The sequence below is a fragment of the Camellia sinensis genome, chromosome 11 (genome assembly GCF_055761805.1).
Source record: "Camellia sinensis isolate YWXY chromosome 11, ASM5576180v1, whole genome shotgun sequence".
NCBI lineage: Eukaryota > Viridiplantae > Streptophyta > Magnoliopsida > Ericales > Theaceae > Camellia > Camellia sinensis.
This window is the reverse complement of record NC_138971.1, coordinates 163,567,011-163,585,110: the sequence shown is the minus strand read 5'-3', so window position 1 is coordinate 163,585,110 and position 18,100 is coordinate 163,567,011. Positions and strand designations below refer to the sequence as shown.

The window sequence follows — 18,100 nt, the reverse complement described above, 5'->3', positions numbered from 1 at the left end:
CAATTTAAAAATGAGGTCTTTATAGAGTGAGATTGAGATCTGAAAATTGGAATTAGAAGAATAAAAAGAGATAGAGATTACAGATATAGACACTGAAATCAAGAGAGAGAGAAAAGAAATCTGAGAGAGAATTGCTTTGTCTTGTCTTTCTCTCTCTTTGTGTGTAAGGGAAATAGACGTGAGGTGTGAGAATGAAGCACATAGGGGTTGTATTACATTAAAATAGTAGAAAGAGAGAGAAAGAGATTTACAGAGAAATTTGTGCTAAAATTTCTCTGATTAGTTAAAATAATTTTTTTTAGATCACTTCTTGATCTACTTGGGTAACAATGTCTATATATGATTCATGTATCAGATTTTATATTAGATGATTTTCAAGAACTGATGAAGGGGTTTCTTTTTGCTGCAAGATTTGTTTGGTGCAAATATGTGGATACATTGGAATCAATTTTCTCTAGTTTAAAGTTATGAACAAATACAGAGAAATTTGGGCTAAAATTTCTCTAATTTAGTTAGTAAAATTTACCTGGTTTGATTAAAATAATTTTATCTGGTTTAAAATTGTGAACAAACACGGAGAAATTTGTGAACAAAGATGTTTGGTTCATTTTTTAGAACTTGTTTTTTGAATCTTTTTTTTTTTGAAAAAATAGTAATTAGTTTAAAGTTCTTTCTCTTGTTAATGCTGAGGTTCTTTCATTGGGAATAAATTCTCTAGAAAGAAATTCCCAGAATTTATCTGGAGAAAAATTCTTTAGGAAGAATTTCTCTGGAGAGTAGAAAGTCTAGAGAAATTCTCTAGATCGATATTGAGGGATCTTAAACATTATGAAAATACTGAATATTCTTTATGCTATAAAATTTTAATATTAGGGACCATAAAAAATAATATCCATTAGTTTTTGGCCTATTTTGAAAAGTAAGAAAAAAACTAATTTTTTGATATTTTTTTGAAACAGTCTAAAAAATAAATAAATAAAAAGATAATGTGATCCAAATAAATCAATAAACTAATAAATTGGCCTTTTTTTAAAAAAAATAAATAAATAAAAATAGGCATTTATCAAATTTTGAGGCCACACATATCTCCGGCTCAGATCAACCGAAATTGAAAAACCCAAACCTCAAACTGCAGATGCTAGATATCTTGGAGCAGAATTTGTGAGATTTCAGGCCTTAAGCTCACGCCAACAGATGCTAGATATCTTGGTGTACCCTCCTTTTGGGGGCGGTCTAAAGCTGAGGCCTATGAGTTCATATTTGAGAAGGTGTTATCAAAACTACAGGGTTGAAAAATGAAAATGTTATCTTATGCGGGAAGGGAAATTTTGATTAAAGCTGTTGTCCAAGCAATACCCGCCTACGCCATGGCATGTTTTGCATTTCCAAAAAAGTTCTGCGACAAGCTTAACTCCTACATTAGTAATTTCTGGTGGGGTGGTGACCTGGAAGGGAAGGGCATCCATTGGATCAGTTGGCGGCATTTAACTGTGGCCAAAAGTCAAGGGGGATTGGGTTTTAGGAATTTCAATGACTTCAACCTAGCTCTTCTAGCCCAGCAAGGTTGGCAATTACTGAAATACCCAAACTCTTTTTGTGCTAGACTGTTAAAAGGTATTTATTTTCCCCATTATGATTTCCTCAATGCCTCTCAAAGGCGGAGGGCCTCTTGGGGTTGGGCCAACTTGATTCAAGGAAGGCAAGTTTTATTGAAAGGAGTTCGTTGGCAGGCCCATAATGTGGCGTCTATATCATTCTGGGAAGATAGGTGGGTTCCGAGTTTACCTGGTTTCAAGATTTCTACTTTGAGGCCAGATAATAGTGTGGTTCATAAGGTGGCGGATGTTATAGGCCAAACTTCCAGGAATTGGAAAGTGGATACTTTGAATAATGTTATTTCTGATGTGGAGTGTCAAGCTATTTGCAAGATTCCAGTGCCCATGGAGAATCTCGAAGACTCTTTGGTCTGGCACCATAAAGCTACTGGGGCCTTTTCTGTTAAATCCGGGTATCACATAGTGGGTTTGGAGAGGTCTCAAACTTTGGCCCTTTCACCATCCTCGTCTTTCCAACTCCCAAAAAATTTCTGGAAGTTCATTTGGTCCCTGAATGTCCCTCCGAAAGTTCGTCACTTTTGGTGGAGAGTGTGTAAGAATGCCCTTGCAACTAAGGTAAATCTTCATCGTCGAAAGTGTGCTCCTTTTGCTATATGCCCGATCTGTAATGTGAAACAGGAGACTGTTGAACATTTGCTATTTGACTGTGATTAGGTTCGAGCGGTGTGGTTTGGTGGGGAGTTTAATTTCATATTTGAGGAGCAGCCTATGCACTCGGTCTTACAGTGGTCTTGTGATTTAATGGGTTTATTTGATAACTCAAAAGACCGTACCAGTTTCTTCAGTGCCATCGCTTGGATAAGGTGGTTTATTTGGAAGGAGAGGAATGATTTTGTGTTTAATCAGCGGCCCGTAGACCCCTTGTCAACTCTGTTCCGAATCAAGATGGCCCAGGATGAATTTGAGAACATTTCTAGCCTTAATTCTGTCCCGTCAAACCAGCCTTCTGCAGGGAGTAATGAAGATAGGTCCCGGTGGCATCCGCCTGCAGTTGGGAAGTTCAAAGCAAATTGCGACGTGGTTATCCGAAAAGGTACACATATTGCGTTGATTGTAGTTATTCTCCGGGACTGGAGAGGCAAGCTTGTGGACGGGAGAGTGATGACAGTGCCTTGCTCCTCGGCCTTTCAAGGGAAAGCTCTTGCTTGTTGTTTGGCTTGCCAGTTGGCTAAATCCTGCAATCTGTCGGATGTAGTGATTGAAGGAGACAACCAATCTGTGATTCAGCTCAGTGTTTCTGAAACCGACCCCCCGTGGGATTGTGCAGCCATTTTCTTCGATATCAAACTATTGGGCACACAGGAAAATTTTGATTTTTCGTGGACCCGTAGGTCAGCTAACAGGGTTGTTCATTGGGTTGCCCAGGCACATCTCAGAGGTCATCTTCCGCTTGATTGGGTCTCTGTTTCCCTTTCTTCTCTAGCAGTTCTTTTGGAGGTGTATGATGGGGTTCAAGAACGTTATTGGAAAATTCAAAGATCCTTGAAGAACAACTTCAAATTCTCTAGAATATGATGAGAGGCTTAGATTATTTAATAGTCTCAACTTAAGAACACAAGAGTAAAGGAGATGATGGAGATTAGAGATTGGATGAAGAAGGCAAAGTAGCTAGAAAGAAAATAATGGCAAGACTCTCTCATAGATCTCTCACTTTTACTCTCAAGGTTGATATTGGAGATGAAAAATTAGTTCTTTCCCAAGAGTCATCTCTCCAAAATTCATCCCTGTAAAGTTACGGGTAGGTGCTATTTATAGGCACCTCATGATGTAAGACGGAGTTCATGTGTAAGGTATATGAAAAATATTCTCTCTGACCACTTTGTTCAAAAAGATGACCTCTCCGAGTAGGAGGAAAAGTCCGAAAAGGAGATCACCCAATCTTACATGAGGATTGTTAGTTTCTCTAGCTTCTGGTTCTTGCTGTCTTCCTTATTTACATGTCCAAAAAAAAAAAAAAACTGCAACCCAAAAAGCACCACCAGACGAGAGAGGGAGAGAGAGAGAGAGAAAATAATGGCGGCAGAGTCGGTGGGAATGTCATCGGCCTCGACAGCTTCATCACTTGGCAAATTCAACAATGGCTCTCGGGGCCCTCTGCCACTCTCTCCTCGCCGCGTCCTCGGTCTCACCACCGCTCTCCGCCGCCGTCGCAGCCACTCTCTCTCTTCTTCTTCTTCTTCTCTCTCTGAATTCTTCGGAGGCGTCCGTCTCAGCTCCACCACTCCTTCCAAGATCTCAACTCCACCAAATCAACAGAAATGCAACTTCTCTGTCTTCTCCATGGCCGCTGTCGCCGAAGGTCTCTCTCTCTCTCTCTCTCGCTAACTTCATATTCAATGTGTTTGAAAGTGGTTTCTGTTGATTGAATTTGTGAATTTGGATGTAAGTTTTGATAAATTCCTCTTTAGTTGTTTCAATTCTCACTCTCTGATTGAAAATTTTAACAAGATCAATTTTTGTTGTGTGCTGGAAATGGGAACATTTGGTTGTGTTAAACCCACTAAACCTAAACCACTACTACCTACCACACACACTCACCTCCTCACCTAACCTACCACTAACACCTCCACTTCATCCCCTACCACTTCACCTACTACCTTCTTCTCTTCTATATATTTGATCATTGTAAACATAACAAAATATCAATATACACAACAATCTTGTAATACATCAATTTATTTTAACATGGTATCAGAGCAGGTTTAGAATATAATATTTTCGCTTTCCCGGCGGGCGGCAACCTCACCTTAGCCGCCCGCCGGACCTCAATCTAATCCGCTAAAATTTTCTACACATACCTTGAAATTTCTTCGAGTCCACCACCACTGCCCCTCCTCTCACTGTTGTCCTCCCACAACCCACCGAACCGCCAGTCCTTGAAGTGTCCCCGTTGCGATTCTCTCACCACCAAGTTCTGCTACTACAATAACTATAATCTCTCTCTCTCTCTCAAATGGAGCCATTTTCGCCGGAATTAGACCTGGACAATCTCAGAGCCATCAAAGTCCTCGGAAAAAGAGCCATGGGCACGGTCTTTCTCGTCCACGACCAGTCCATCGACCCGTCTGCCCGCTGCCCGTTCGCTCTCAAAGTCGTCGAGAAATGCTCTCTCCACGCCGCTGACCGTCGTGCCTGCTGGGATCTCTCCGTCCTGACCCGTTTCTGGGTTGGGTCGTACCGTACTGCCCCGGTGGCGATCTCCATGTTCTCCGATACCGTCAGCCCGCCCACGTGTTCTCTCCGGCGGTCATCAGGTTCTACCCGGCTGAGATCATCCTGTGCTCTCTCGGGCTCGGCTGGGCTCTCTCTTTCGTTGACAGAGACGAACAACACCAACAGGGGGCTGCTGGGGTGTCCTCCCCATGTCCTCCCCAGAGATATGTGCTTTGCTCTATTTTTCGATCTGGACTTCACTTTCCTAGAGATGAATCCTTTAGTCCTGCCCTGTGCACTCTTCCCACACCTTTCCAATTTGCATCTCTTGCCGCCACCATAACGGACACAAATATCAGTCCGACCCCGTGCACTCTTTGTGCACTCTGGCACGGCACACCTCTTTCCACCCCCGTGCGCCACACAGAATAATGTCCCCCCATGCACGCTCTTCGGGCAAACCCCACCACCTTGGAATGAACACCTTTTCCCTCCACCGTCTCTCGACTATGCACCCACTTTCATTATATTCATTATTCCCCACTTGTTCCCCACTCTCTCAGTATATATATATATATATAAAATCCATCATACACTGTGTGTGTGCGTGGGCCAACCTTCTCCACTCCTTTATTATTATTTTGTCCAAACCCATTCCCATTTGGTGGTTTGATCTCAGTGGAAACCAATTTCATCATATTTTATTTTATTTCATTTCTACCCACCCATGCCTTCTTTTGGTTTTTTAATCATCCCATTCCGTCTGTTTTCCTTTCTTTTTATTTTACTATTGTCCACCCAGCCTCCTCTGCTTTTTCCTTTCTTTTATTTTCTATATATATGTTTATATCTTTTCCTTTCTTTTATATTTTTTTTTTCAAACTCCGCAACAACACAACAAACAAACAAAAAAAAAACAAAAAAAAAACAAAACAGACGAAGCGGACTGCAGACCAAACTCATTTTATTCATCTCGGGGCTCACCCCGATCACCATTTTACATTCAAAAAAAAAAAAAAAAAAAACAAAACAAACCACACCCACGGCGGGATTTTTTCTTCTCTACTCTACTGCAGGTCTCTTCTTCTTGCTTTTCTCTTGGGTGTCCCTTCCCGGCGCTGCCTCCATACTTCCCACTCCACTGGGCACGATCACTACTCCCTGCTCCTCCACTGCAGCATATGGCGGCCCTCCAAATCGGAACATCACGGTGGCCTTCCGCTTCAGCTCCTTGTTTTCTGCCCTTAGCACGCTTATCTCTGCTCGCGCATCCTTATACATGCGTTGGAGCAGAGCCAGCTGGGAGTTTAATTGCTGCACCTCATTTGTCCTACTCTGCAGCCGGTGCGACAAGTTTGTGACCGCCGTCATGGACTCCACACATGCCTTCAAAGTATACTGATTCGCCTCCACATCCGTTTGCACTGCCATTTTTTGCTCCACCGACTGCATCGGAAAGTTCAACGGAGCAAACCCAGTGGTGTTTGGTTGAGGTTCACGGGACACCGCACCAGTTCTCTCTCCTGTGGACTCGTTCAGGTCGGGAAAGAGAGTGAGCAGGCCACGGGACGACGAAGCCATTTTCTGGGCAACAGAGTATTACAGAGTCTCTCTATCAGAAACGGCAGAGTTTTTCAGCGAATTTCGCAGGTTTTTTGCTTCTGCCTCGGCCTCAGGCTCTGTCTTGGTTAAATAGCCGAGGCAGCCACGCGCATCGCGCGCCTCTTCTCGCCGACAAACTGGCACGCCTTTTCATGGCACGCCTTTTGATGCATTCGGGCACGCCTTTTGATGGCACGCCTTTTGAGGGTGCGGGCACACCTTTTGAGGGCACGACTTTTGAGGGCTCGATATCTACATCCATGTATATTTTTTGGGCAGCCTATATACACACTCATACAGTGTCTTCTACACTGGTCAGCTTTATCAATCCCTTTGTTTCAACCTCAAATAGGTTTCTATCTTCACACCTATTTGAGTTTGAGGGGGGGTTATACACAGTATCATGTATAAGTCGCTCATGGCGCACTCCCTAAGTCGCCCCCTTGGTGCACCACCACAATTTTCTACAACGGTCCGACATGACCCCATAAACTGTCTTCTACAACGGTCCGACATGACCCCATAAACTGTCTTCTACATCGGTCCGACATGACCTCATAAACTGTCTTCTACATCGGTCTGACACGACCACACAGTGTCCTGCTACAACGGTCCGACATGACCCCATAAACTGTCTTCTACATCGGTCCGACATGACCCCGTAAACTGTCTTCTACATCGGTCCGACATGACCCCATAAACTGTCTTCTACAACGGTCCGACATGACCCCGTAAACTGTCTGCTACAACGGTCCGACATGACCCCGTAAACTGTCTTCTACACCGGTCCGGCATGACCTCATAAACTGTCCTGCTACAACGGTCCAACATGACCCGGTAAACTGTCTTCTACAACGGTCCGACATGACCCCATAAACTGTCTTCTACAACGGTCTGACACGACCACACAGTGTCTGCTACAACGGTCCGACATGACCCCGTAAACTGTCTGCTACAACGGTCCGACATGACCCCATAAACTGTCCTGCTACAACGGTCCGACATGACCTCGTAAACTGTCTTCTACATTTGACACGACCACACAGTGTCTGCTTCAACGGTCCGACATGACCCCGTAAACTGTCTGCTACAACGGTCTGACACGACCATACCGTGTCTCCTATCCTGTTTTATTTTATTTATCAGTTTATTTTTCTGTTTTGTAACTCTCTCCAAATTCAAGTTGGTTTGTGTCTAACCTCCTTGAATTTGAGGGGGGCTGTTAAACCCACTAAACCTAAACCACTACTACCTACCACACACACTCACCTCCTCACCTAACCTACCACTACCACCTCCACTTCATCCCCTACCACTTCACCTACTACCTTCTTCTCTTCTATATATTTGATCATTGTAAACATAACAAAATATCAATATACACAACAATCTTGTAATACATCAATTTATTTTAACAGGCTGTTTGTTTTAAAGTTAAAATAACCCCATTTTGTTATCTCTACTATTTACAAAGAATTTGGAAAATGTAAACCAATATCATTTTGGATTTGTGTCTTTAATGCTCTTAGAATAGTGTGGTATTTTCTATATCTTTAGAAATCTAGGGTATGTTTGACTAGCTGGATTAATAGTGAGGGGATTCACAATCCATGAGATTAATGTTGGATCGGTTATCCAGTTGGACTAGTGAGATATTTCCTCTTCTCATGTTTGTTTTGCAATAGATATGGAAGTATATAATTTTAATTATATGTATGTTTTGTGTTTTTAGTTGTAGGATTATAAATCTGTCAAATTTTGTTGGATAGAATGGCCTTTGCAATCTGAATAATAAAAATTTTGCAACTAAACAATGGAATATGAGTCCCATGGGTTAATAATCCCAATCCTATGCTATAATCACCCAATCAAACAATCCCCTAAAACCTAGTTGTGTGGAGTTTTATTCTCTTGACATTGTCTGTGGTTCAAGTTTTAAAAGCATTGAAATACCATTGCTAGCAATTTGTCAAGTGCATTTTTTTACTATGTTTGAATGAATAAACTCTAATGCGTGTCGTGTTGTTCTGAAATATTTATCCATAATTTGGCTGCCTATGCTGATGATGTAGTTACATCTGAAATATTTATGCAGAATTTGGATGATATGATGATCAGGTGCCAAGTGACAAATACTTATTTACCTGTGTGAATAATCTGGAAACTTTATATGACTTACAATTGCAAAGCTATGTTAACTTTGCTATAATACATTTACATGACAGGCTTGGTCATTGAAATGGTATTATCTTTGGTTTATTGTTGACACTTTACATACAAGCTGACATAGCAAATACGGGTTCCTTCTTTGTTATTCTCCAGAGACAAAGCGTGCAGTAGCTTTGAAAGACTATTGCAATATCGGAATCATAGCTCACATAGATGCAGTGAAAACCACTACAACTGAACGCATTCTGTACTATACAGGTAGAAACTATAAAATTGGTGAGGTACATGAGGGAACAGCTACCATGGACTGGATGGAGCAAGAACAAGAAAGAGGCATTACAATAACTTCTGCAGCAACTACCACATTTTGGAACAAGCATCGGATTAATATAATTGACATGCCTGGCCATGTTGACTTCGCGCTTGAAGTTGAGCGAGCTCTTAGGGTTTTGGATGGTGCTATATGCTTGTTTGACAGTGTTGCTGGTGTGGAACCACAGTCGGAAACTGTGTGGAGACAAGCTGATAAATATGGAGTACCTAGAATTTGTTTCGTTAACAAAATGGATCGTCTTGGGGCAAACTTTTTCCGAACAAGAGATATGATAGTAACAAATTTGGGTGCCAAACCGCTTGTAATTCAATTACCAAATGGTTCAGAAGATAATTTTCAAGGAATTGTTGATCTTGTGAAGATGAAAGCTGTGGTCTGGTCAGGAGAAGAATTGGGTGCCAAGTTCGTGTATGAAGATGTTCCAGCTGATCTTCAAGAGTTGGCCAAGGACTACAGGGCACAGATGATAGAGACCATAGTTGGGTTAGATGATGAAGCTATGGAGGGATATTTAGAAGGAGTTGAGCCTGATGAGGAAACCATGAAGAAATTAATTAGGAAAGGTACAATCTCAAGTATTTTTGTGCCAGTTTTATGTGGTTCGGCTTTTAAAAACAAGGGGGTTCAACTGTTACTTGATGCAGTTGTGGATTATTTGCCTTCACCACTTGACTTGCCACCAATGAAAGGCACAGACCCTGAGAACCCGGAAGTGACAATTGAAAGGGCTGCAAGTGATGTAGAACCATTTTCTGGGTTGGCTTTCAAGATCATGAGCGATTCATTTGTGGGCGCCCTTACATTTGTAAGAATATATGCTGGGAAGCTTACAGCTGGATCTTATGTACTGAATGCAAACAAGGGAAAGAAAGAGAGAATTGGTAGACTTCTAGAAATGCATGCCAACAGCAGAGAGGATGTTAAGGTAGCTTTAGCGGGTGATATTGTTGCTCTTGCAGGTCTGAAAGATACCATTACAGGAGAAAGAAACATTGTGTGATCCTGAGAAGCCTATTGTGCTTGAAAGGATGGACTTCCCTGAGCCTGTTATAAAGGTTGCAATAGAACCCAAGACTAAAGCCGATGTTGATAAGATGTCGACTGGTTTAGTCAAGCTTGCTCAACAGGACCCGTCTTTCCACTTCTCACGGGATGAAGAGATCAACCAAATAGTTATTGAAGGAATGGGAGAATTGCATCTCGAGATTATTGTTGATCGGCTCAAGAGAGAATTTAAGGTTTATATCTGCTTTTCTTCGCTTTTTTTGGGCATCAGTTTCTCTAGCTGCATTCTTGGTCGTTTTTAATCTCTCTCTCACATACACACACATACAGGACATCATATATATTATCCAAGCTGATTCATCTGTTGTGACTTGTGAGCTATCATTTTGCACAATAAATCTATCACCTACTTTTTCTGAAAACAGAAGCAAGAACTTATGAGATGATGCTTATGGTTTGATAAATCCTCATTCATTTCTTCAAAATTATGATTTTTCCCTTTTTTGTTTTCCATCTTTTTTTTAATTACATGTAAATGAGCAAATGCTATTTTTAAATCTATATCTTCATAATTTGATCATTTACATTGTTTGGTTTTCCAAGAACAGTGTTTGATGTGATGATCTGAGTTGTCACAACCTGTGCTTTCTTGCCACCATAGGTAGAAGCTAATGTCGGTGCGCCACAAGTAAACTACCGTGAAAGCATTTCTAAAGTTTCAGAAGTGAAATACATTCAGAAGAAACAGTCGGGTGGGCAAGGACAGTTCGCTGATATCACTGTAAGGTTTGAGCCCATGGAACCAGGTAGCAGATATGCATTCAAGAGTGAAATCAAGGGCGGCGCGGTACCAAAGGAATACATCCCGGGAGTGATGAAAGGATTAGAAGAGTGCATGAGTAATGGAGTGCTTGCGGGCTTTCCTGTTGTCGATGTGCGTGTTGTATTAGTCGATGGTTCTTACCATGATGTCGATTCGAGTGTCTTGGCATTCCAACTTGCAGCCAGAGGAGCTTTCCGAGAAGGTATGAAGAAAGCCAGTCCGAAGATGCTAGAGCCCATAATGAAAGTTGAGGTTGTAACGCCTGAAGAACACTTGGGAGATGTGATTGGTGATCTCAACTCAAGGAGAGGACAAATCAACCGCTTTGGTGACAAACCTGGTGGCCTCAAGGTATGTGAAACACCATGGTTCTTTCGTACCTGATTCTTGCATGTCCAAATATGCCTGCTGTGCCGGCACGGGCACCATTAACGTATGAACTTCTTTTTACGAAGTTGATATTGAATTGATAAATCCATGAGTCTAGAAATTCATTTCGGACAATTGAACCTTCTCAAATAGTTTCTTTTCAAGAACCGCAAAAATTTGTGCCAAAACAACGTAGGCTAAGAACAAATAACAAAGGCCCTGAACACGGAATGGATCTTGAATTGCTATTTCTGTATCTCCAAGGCATGACATTATCTATCCACTTCATATTCGCCCAGAGTTTGCTCCTAGAAATATAGTTTGTCTTGTCTTGTCTCGTGTGAGTAGAAATTAAAAGTCAAAAACATGACTATTAAAAGTTGAAGACAGGACTTGTGACATAGGCTCATTCTCCTAACATCAATATAAAACTGCAGTGTTGTTTTTGGTGTTTGTAACTGAACTTGCTTTTGATGAATGATTTTATTTCTGGTTCTGCAGGTGGTCGATGCCCTGGTTCCACTAGCTGAGATGTTTCAATATGTCAGTACACTCCGGGGAATGACAAAAGGCCGGGCTTCTTACACTATGCAATTAGCCAGGTTTGATGTTGTCCCTCAACACATCCAGAATCAGCTAGCAGCAAAACAGGACGCAGTTGCTGCTTAATCTGGTTTTCCCTGATTTGAGGCACCTATACCTGGTGTCCCTCAAATTTTTTGTCATTGAAATCCCACAAACTCAATTCTTAACTGTTACCAAATTCATGAATATAACGCAAGCAAACTTAACAAAAAAATGTAGCTTGAAGCTTCTATTTCATGTTGGTTCATGTGATTTTGAGACGGTGAAACATGCAGATTCTGATACATCCAGCGACAGTTAAGTGTAACTCATGTACATTCAAAAACCAGGTCAACCCGATTATGAAAATTTGGCATCTTCACCTGCTGATAAAAATATAATAACTGTTTAGGGTAATAGAATTGGCCACGAGAGCACCCAAGTTGCAAACAAAAACAATGCATATACCAGTCACCAAAAGCAAAAGTAGATAGTGTATCTACTTTCTCATAAAAACAACTAGGTCAGCTGATCCCAAGCACACAAAAAGCTTAGTGATAAATCTGAAAGTAAGAGGGCTGGGCTCTCAAATCCATCATGAATCAAAACAGGGACACAAGATTAAATAAAAAAAAGTCAAATGCTCCAACACTTGAAAATTATCAAAGTGAATAGATTTTATCGATTGATCCACAGAAATACACAGTAGGAGAGAACAATTAAACAGATGCCAATGCCCCTTTCCACATTTTCATCTGATCTGGACAATCCCTGCACTAACCAGCTTCTGAATCTTGTCCATCACAGCAGGGTTCTTCGAATGCTCCTGAGCCGCCTTGGGATTTTCCTGGAAGTCCACCAACACCTGTCCATAACCCCCAGTCAGCATTATTAGCCCAATATGAGAACTCAATGATTCAAATGAAAATGAAAATGAAAATGAGAACCGACATATTTTAAAGCCATACACTATACCTGTCTCATAACAGGATCAGTTAGGATGTTCTGAATTTCTGGATCCTGCATCGCCTTAGCCTGCAAAGATGGTGCAGACTTATTAACTATACCAGTAGAAAAATTGTGCGTGCTATGCCTGAAGGCACTTCCTTATTCTAGAATCAACACTAGCCGTTAGATTTATTCAATCTTATCCATCAACTATGCTACATAAGACAATTTTAAAAAATGGATCTGTTTTATTATATAGATTTGAACTTGGGCTTGAACCCGACAGACCAACATCATTGAAATTAGACATACCTGTCTCTCCTTCATTTCCTCAGGGCTTAAATCCCCACGGCTGGCCTTGTTAATCTGTTGTACACATCTGCAAACAGTTTTGAAACACAAATCCCATTCATTATGCAAATTCTAAAAGCCAAGCACCAACAAATCAAGAACAACAAACTACTATAGTAACTACGTCCAGGTAACCATACCTCCTTATACCATCTAACAATTCCTGGTTCTGAGGCTCGTGCTTCAATCCTTCTTGGTATGTTTCCAAAGCTTTATCGTACTCTTTCATGAAAAACTGAATTGCACCTTTTCTACTATAACCCTTAACAAAAGTTGGATCAAGCTCAATGCACTTCTCTGCATCTTTCAATCCCTCAGGCATTGCCCCAAGTTTCGTGTAGCATGCAGCCCTGTTACTATATGCCTGGGAAAAGAGACAGAAAACCACAAAACAAGATGTTTAATCTAAGAAATGACTTTAGGCTTAGTACTTGTATGTGCGTGTGTACTTTTTATAGATACTAAAAACCAAACACAAACCAAGTTAATTACCTTTGCATCTTTGGGATTCCTCTTTATAGCTTCCGAATAATGTTTCACAGCCTCTGGATACTTTTGTTCTTTGAAAAACTCATTGCCTACACAGAAATACAGATATTATGCACAGAGAGAGAGAGAGAGAGATAGCGTGCGCGGGAGAGAGACAGAGAGAGAGAGGGGGTCCCAAATCAAGAAGAATATTCCCAATCAAAAAAATAAAGTACCTTTCTCTCGCTCCTCATCAGCTATATTTGGATCAAAATACTCTTGTTGCTCTAGTTCTTTCTTCGCTTTTTCAGCATCATTGAGCTTTTTCAATGTGTCCGGGTTGCGATGCTCGGTTAGAGCTTTCTGGAATGTCTCGATAGCAGGATCATAGTCCTTTGAACATTTTGCCATCTTCACTAATGCACTTGCTTTTCTTGTCAAGGCCCTTGCAACCATCTTATAGTCTGACCTAAGCTCTCTTCCCCTCTCAACAGCTTTATCACAATCTTTAATGCATTCATCATACTGAAATAATAATATATAAAAAAAAAAAAAAACACCACCCAATTAGTACACATTAATATATGTTTAGGAGAGAAAAGATTGAGTGCACACCTAACCTTTAGCATAGTATACAAAATAGTTGCCCCGTGACTTGAACCCATAACCTCAAGGTTATTAGATCAAGGTTTAATCATTGAACCAATGTACTTTTTTTATATTATTAATATAAAAAAAGTACATTGATTAAACAAGTATATCGGCGTAGAAACAGGTGCATGCCACAAATTAGACAGCAACAAATTGGACAACAGAACGTTTATCAATAAGTACAAACATATTGGTCCAGGGTAGAACTATACATCCCGCAACTACTTGAGACCACATATGAATCAAACATGTCCCCGACATTAGTATACATGCAATTCAAACCAATTGTAAAACAATCCACTCTGCCACACATGAATCAAACAAGTCCCTGACATTAAGTATGCATGCAATTCAAACCAACTGCAAAACAATCCACCCTGCGGCATATGAATCAAACAAGTCCCTGTCTGCAATATATTAGCCCCTTTTTTACGTTCCCCTTTGTTCCATTTGACATTATCAACCAACAATACATTGCAGCACCATACGACTCGAATATGATGTTTCACCCATGACACCAAGCATAGGTTATCCACTAGATATAGATCGTTTAGTGTTTTCCCTCAAAACCTGGTCCTGAACTTTCTCTATTCAACCAAATAAGTAACACAATGAAAAATGATCCACAAACATATTTCTTTTTGTCGTGTATTTAATTGACCTTTTTTTTTGGTCCATTTCATAAATACATAGCACTTGGGAGTTCTATATATTTGAATGTTAAGATGGTTTTACTGTAGTAACATGTAATGATATTGGAATAGTTTGAAATATTGATAGCTGATTTTGTTTTACAAAGCTAAACTTTGTGTTCCAAACTGACCAAACTCACTAATTTTTCTTAGTATTTGCCCCCTTTCTACTAAAATCCTGGCTCTGCCACGAACTATAGTTAGATTTTAAGGAAAAACTACTTTTACAGTTATACCAATAAAGACAATCCAATGAGACTAATTCTATTCAAACTTCCTGCCAACTAATGAAGCAAAGAAGCGGAGAAAAGGCAAACCAAAGAAGGGAAAAAAATACGCCACCCAACATGCCTCAAAACATACAAACAAACACAGAAGAATAAAAACTACTGTCTAAACTAAATTACACTCCTTGTGCTACATGAGCTCTTTTATTTCCCTCAAACTACCCATGTTCACCCGATATGACAAAGTTACCGATGCGTATAAATGTCCAACACATGTACCATTTTAGACATACAATCTCTTATTCACTATCAAATAAACATTTCTAGCCTCTCATTCACAAGGAAAAGATAGAAATTTTCTACTTTTTACTTAAATTCTATTTAATTTCAAATATATTTTTACATAATTTACAACATTATCTAAAAATATTATATAATCTATACCATATATAAGTGCTCAGTATGCATCTCCGTATCCATATCCAACTATAGGATACACATCTAATATACTAAGTTTAGGTGCACCCGGTACTTGTACTTTGAGTCCATGAAACGTAGTAAATGCCTAAAATAACTATACACCTCTTCCTCATTCACCAAACCCTGAAAATCAAAAAAGGTAAATGCTATAGGCCTACCCATTTATAAAAACATCGACTTTTTGCAAAACGGTTAATCGAATTCACACTAAAGTGAAAGTAAAGTCAAAATGCTAGCGTACCTTTCCCATCTCCAAATACACGGCTGCTCGGTTCGTGAGAAAAGAAATATCTTCATCATACAATTCAATCGCCTTCGTGTAATGCTGAATTGCATTCTCGAAATCCTTCTTCTTGTAAGCAGCATTCCCAGCTTCCTTCTCCTTCAGCGCCTGAGCCTTTCTCTCTCTAGCTTCCCTCTCCTCCTCTGCTACCTCCATAGGCTCAGGCTCCGGTTCCGGCTCCTTCTCCTTCGGCGGCTCCGCCTCAGCAGGTCTCTTCCTCTCCGGCGGCGGCGGCGCATCAGGAAAGTCCATATCTTCAGCCGAATTCGGAGTCATAATCTTCACATTCAACAAAACACCAAAAGCTTGCATAACTCTCTGATCCTTCAAATACATATTCAAATTGCTAGGGTTTCTCTGAATGTCCTGCATCATTTTCACGAAATCAGGCTGTTGCAGAAACACTCTCGTGCTCGGATCGGCGGTGAGCTTCGCCCACATCTCAGGCCCAGTAAACGCATCCCCAAACGGAGACGCGGCAGCAGAGGAGGAGGAAGACGGCGGCGGAGGAGCGCGCGATCTTGCGGCGGCGGACTGAGCGTCAGCGAGGCCGGACTTGAGAGCCTCGTTGTTAGGGTCGATTTCGAGGCCTTTTCTGTAGGATGAAACGGCGTCGTCGTAGTGGTGGAGACCAAGGTGAGCCGCGCCGAGTCGAGAGTAGCCTTTGGACCAGTCAGGCTTGAGCTGGACGGTCTTTTCGGCGTCGGACAAGGCGTCGGAGTACTGGTGGAGGGAGGCGTAGGCGGCAGATCGGTTGGAGTATAGGACGTGGTTGTCCGGAGCGAGATTGATCGCCACCGTGAAGTGGCGGATCGCGTCGGCGTAGTTTCCGGCGGAGAAGGCGGTGTTGCCTTTGGCCTTGGCTTCGTCGGCCATTATCGTCTGCGATTGCTCTGTCTCTCTCTGTGTTGTTTTGTATCTCTCTCTCTTTCTCTTTCTAGAGTTTTGCAGAGAAATGCTGGAGAGAGAAGGTAGGGCTTAAAAGGAGGGCGTGACAGACGAGAGAGTTCTAGGCCGGTGGAGATTGGAGTGTGTGGTTGGTGCTTCTGGAATGTTCTGTTGCGGATGGAGTGTGATTGGATTCGGGTGTAGCGATGTCTGCGTTCGTGTGGAATGGGAGGAGTTGTTTGGATACAACAATAGAAAGGCTCGGGTAACCCAATTTTTGTTCGGATCTTTCCGTGGATGCTTGGGAAATTATTATTTTAGGAAGCTGTTTTAATTTTTGATTATTTTCGTAGGTTAAATTTTTTGTGTTTGTGAAGATGATTAGATTTTTTTATAATTAGATGTGATATTTGTGAGAAAAAAAAAATAATTATAAATTTGATATGACATTTTATCTTTTTAACTATTTTAACTTATTTTATTTTTTTATAAATTTAACCTAAAAAAAGTTAAAAATTTTCTTGCCAAACACTCCCTTTTTCGCTGTAAAAGTCGAACTGCCGCAGTAATGTGTCGTTTGAGAAGATGGGATTTGACTAAAATAATTAATAAATATTAAAAAAAAATAAAATAATTTTTTTTAAAAATATCATATCTTATACATTAATTAATTATTTTTTTATTATAATTATTCATTTGAGTGGAAGGTGAGATTATCTCTACAAAGAATGTGAAATGATGCGTCAATGATCACTCTCGATCAGGATAAGTTGGAAGGACCCTCCAATAATCAAGTCAGTACACTAATTAGTCATAGTAGATAAAAAGAAAATTTTTCTAAAGAATGATCTTATCAAGATTTAGTATAATTGGATTAAATTAGATCCATTCTCTTGTCTTTTTATGCTTTACTTACTTATCCCTTTATAATTATTCTGATCGAAAAGTTCTGCTCACACTTAGTTTTGGTCGGATAACTTGTTAGGTTGTCTTTGGTCGTTGAATCTCTATTGCATGGACAACCTAGATGATGTCAGACACTAGTGTTCAGCTCGTCGAGCTTTACGTCTGTAAGGATCCTCCTTCTACTAGGCCCAACTAAGTAAGGATCCTCTCTATGTCTTCTCTACTAGGCCTCCTCCTTGCAACGATCAAGATTCACCCTAAAAGAAAAGTGATCCGGGTCGTTGGATTCTCTTGGGATGAATCTTAACCATTGCAAAGAGGGAGGCTAATAGAGACACCAAGGAGAGGATCCTTGCTTGGCCCAACCTATGCATTAGTCTTGTCTGCTTTACGTTTGTCATCGTTGAATGATACTCAATTCGACGTCTCTATTTTATTTTATAGATCTGCTTTCTATAAGTCTATCTTTTATATTTCTTTATCTCCTCACACGCCTTGATTAGATGTCAAATTGCTACTAACTGTCTTCCGTGAGTTTCAAGGGACAGGTTTGGACTTAACCCTTTTTGTA

General features: G+C 40.7%; 1 protein-coding gene and 1 pseudogene across 2 annotated transcripts; one reads left to right on the top strand and one right to left on the bottom strand.

Annotated features, from left to right (window-relative positions):
• Positions 1 to 3,471: 3,471 nt before the first annotated feature.
• LOC114324113 (elongation factor G-2, chloroplastic-like) lies at positions 3,472 to 11,940 on the top strand (annotated as a pseudogene). The gene is made up of 4 exons (XR_014344891.1): positions 3,472 to 3,915; positions 8,694 to 10,112; positions 10,541 to 11,053; positions 11,573 to 11,940. The product of XR_014344891.1 is annotated as an elongation factor G-2, chloroplastic-like (transcript).
• A 354-nt stretch (positions 11,941 to 12,294) lies between these two features.
• Positions 12,295 to 17,013, bottom strand: LOC114324114 (hsp70-Hsp90 organizing protein 3). The gene is made up of 7 exons (XM_028271845.2): positions 15,694 to 17,013; positions 13,639 to 13,927; positions 13,427 to 13,512; positions 13,075 to 13,298; positions 12,896 to 12,962; positions 12,611 to 12,670; positions 12,295 to 12,500 (listed from the first exon to the last, which is right to left on the bottom strand). Exons 1-7 carry the CDS (start codon positions 16,609 to 16,611, stop codon positions 12,387 to 12,389), a joined length of 1,758 nt encoding a protein of 585 aa, XP_028127646.2. The 5' UTR covers positions 16,612 to 17,013; the 3' UTR covers positions 12,295 to 12,386.
• Positions 17,014 to 18,100: the final 1,087 nt, after the last annotated feature.

Coding starts and splice junctions, on each gene's coding strand:
- LOC114324114 (XM_028271845.2), bottom strand. CDS start 16,611: ATGGCCGACGAAGCCAAGGCCAAAGGCAACACCGCCTTCTCCGCCGGA. Junction 13,513..13,638: donor TGATGAGGAGCGAGAGAAAG/GTACTTTATTTT, acceptor ATTTCTGTGTAG/GCAATGAGTTTTTCAAAGAA. Junction 12,671..12,895: donor AGGAAATGAAGGAGAGACAG/GTATGTCTAATT, acceptor CCATCTTTGCAG/GCTAAGGCGATGCAGGATCC.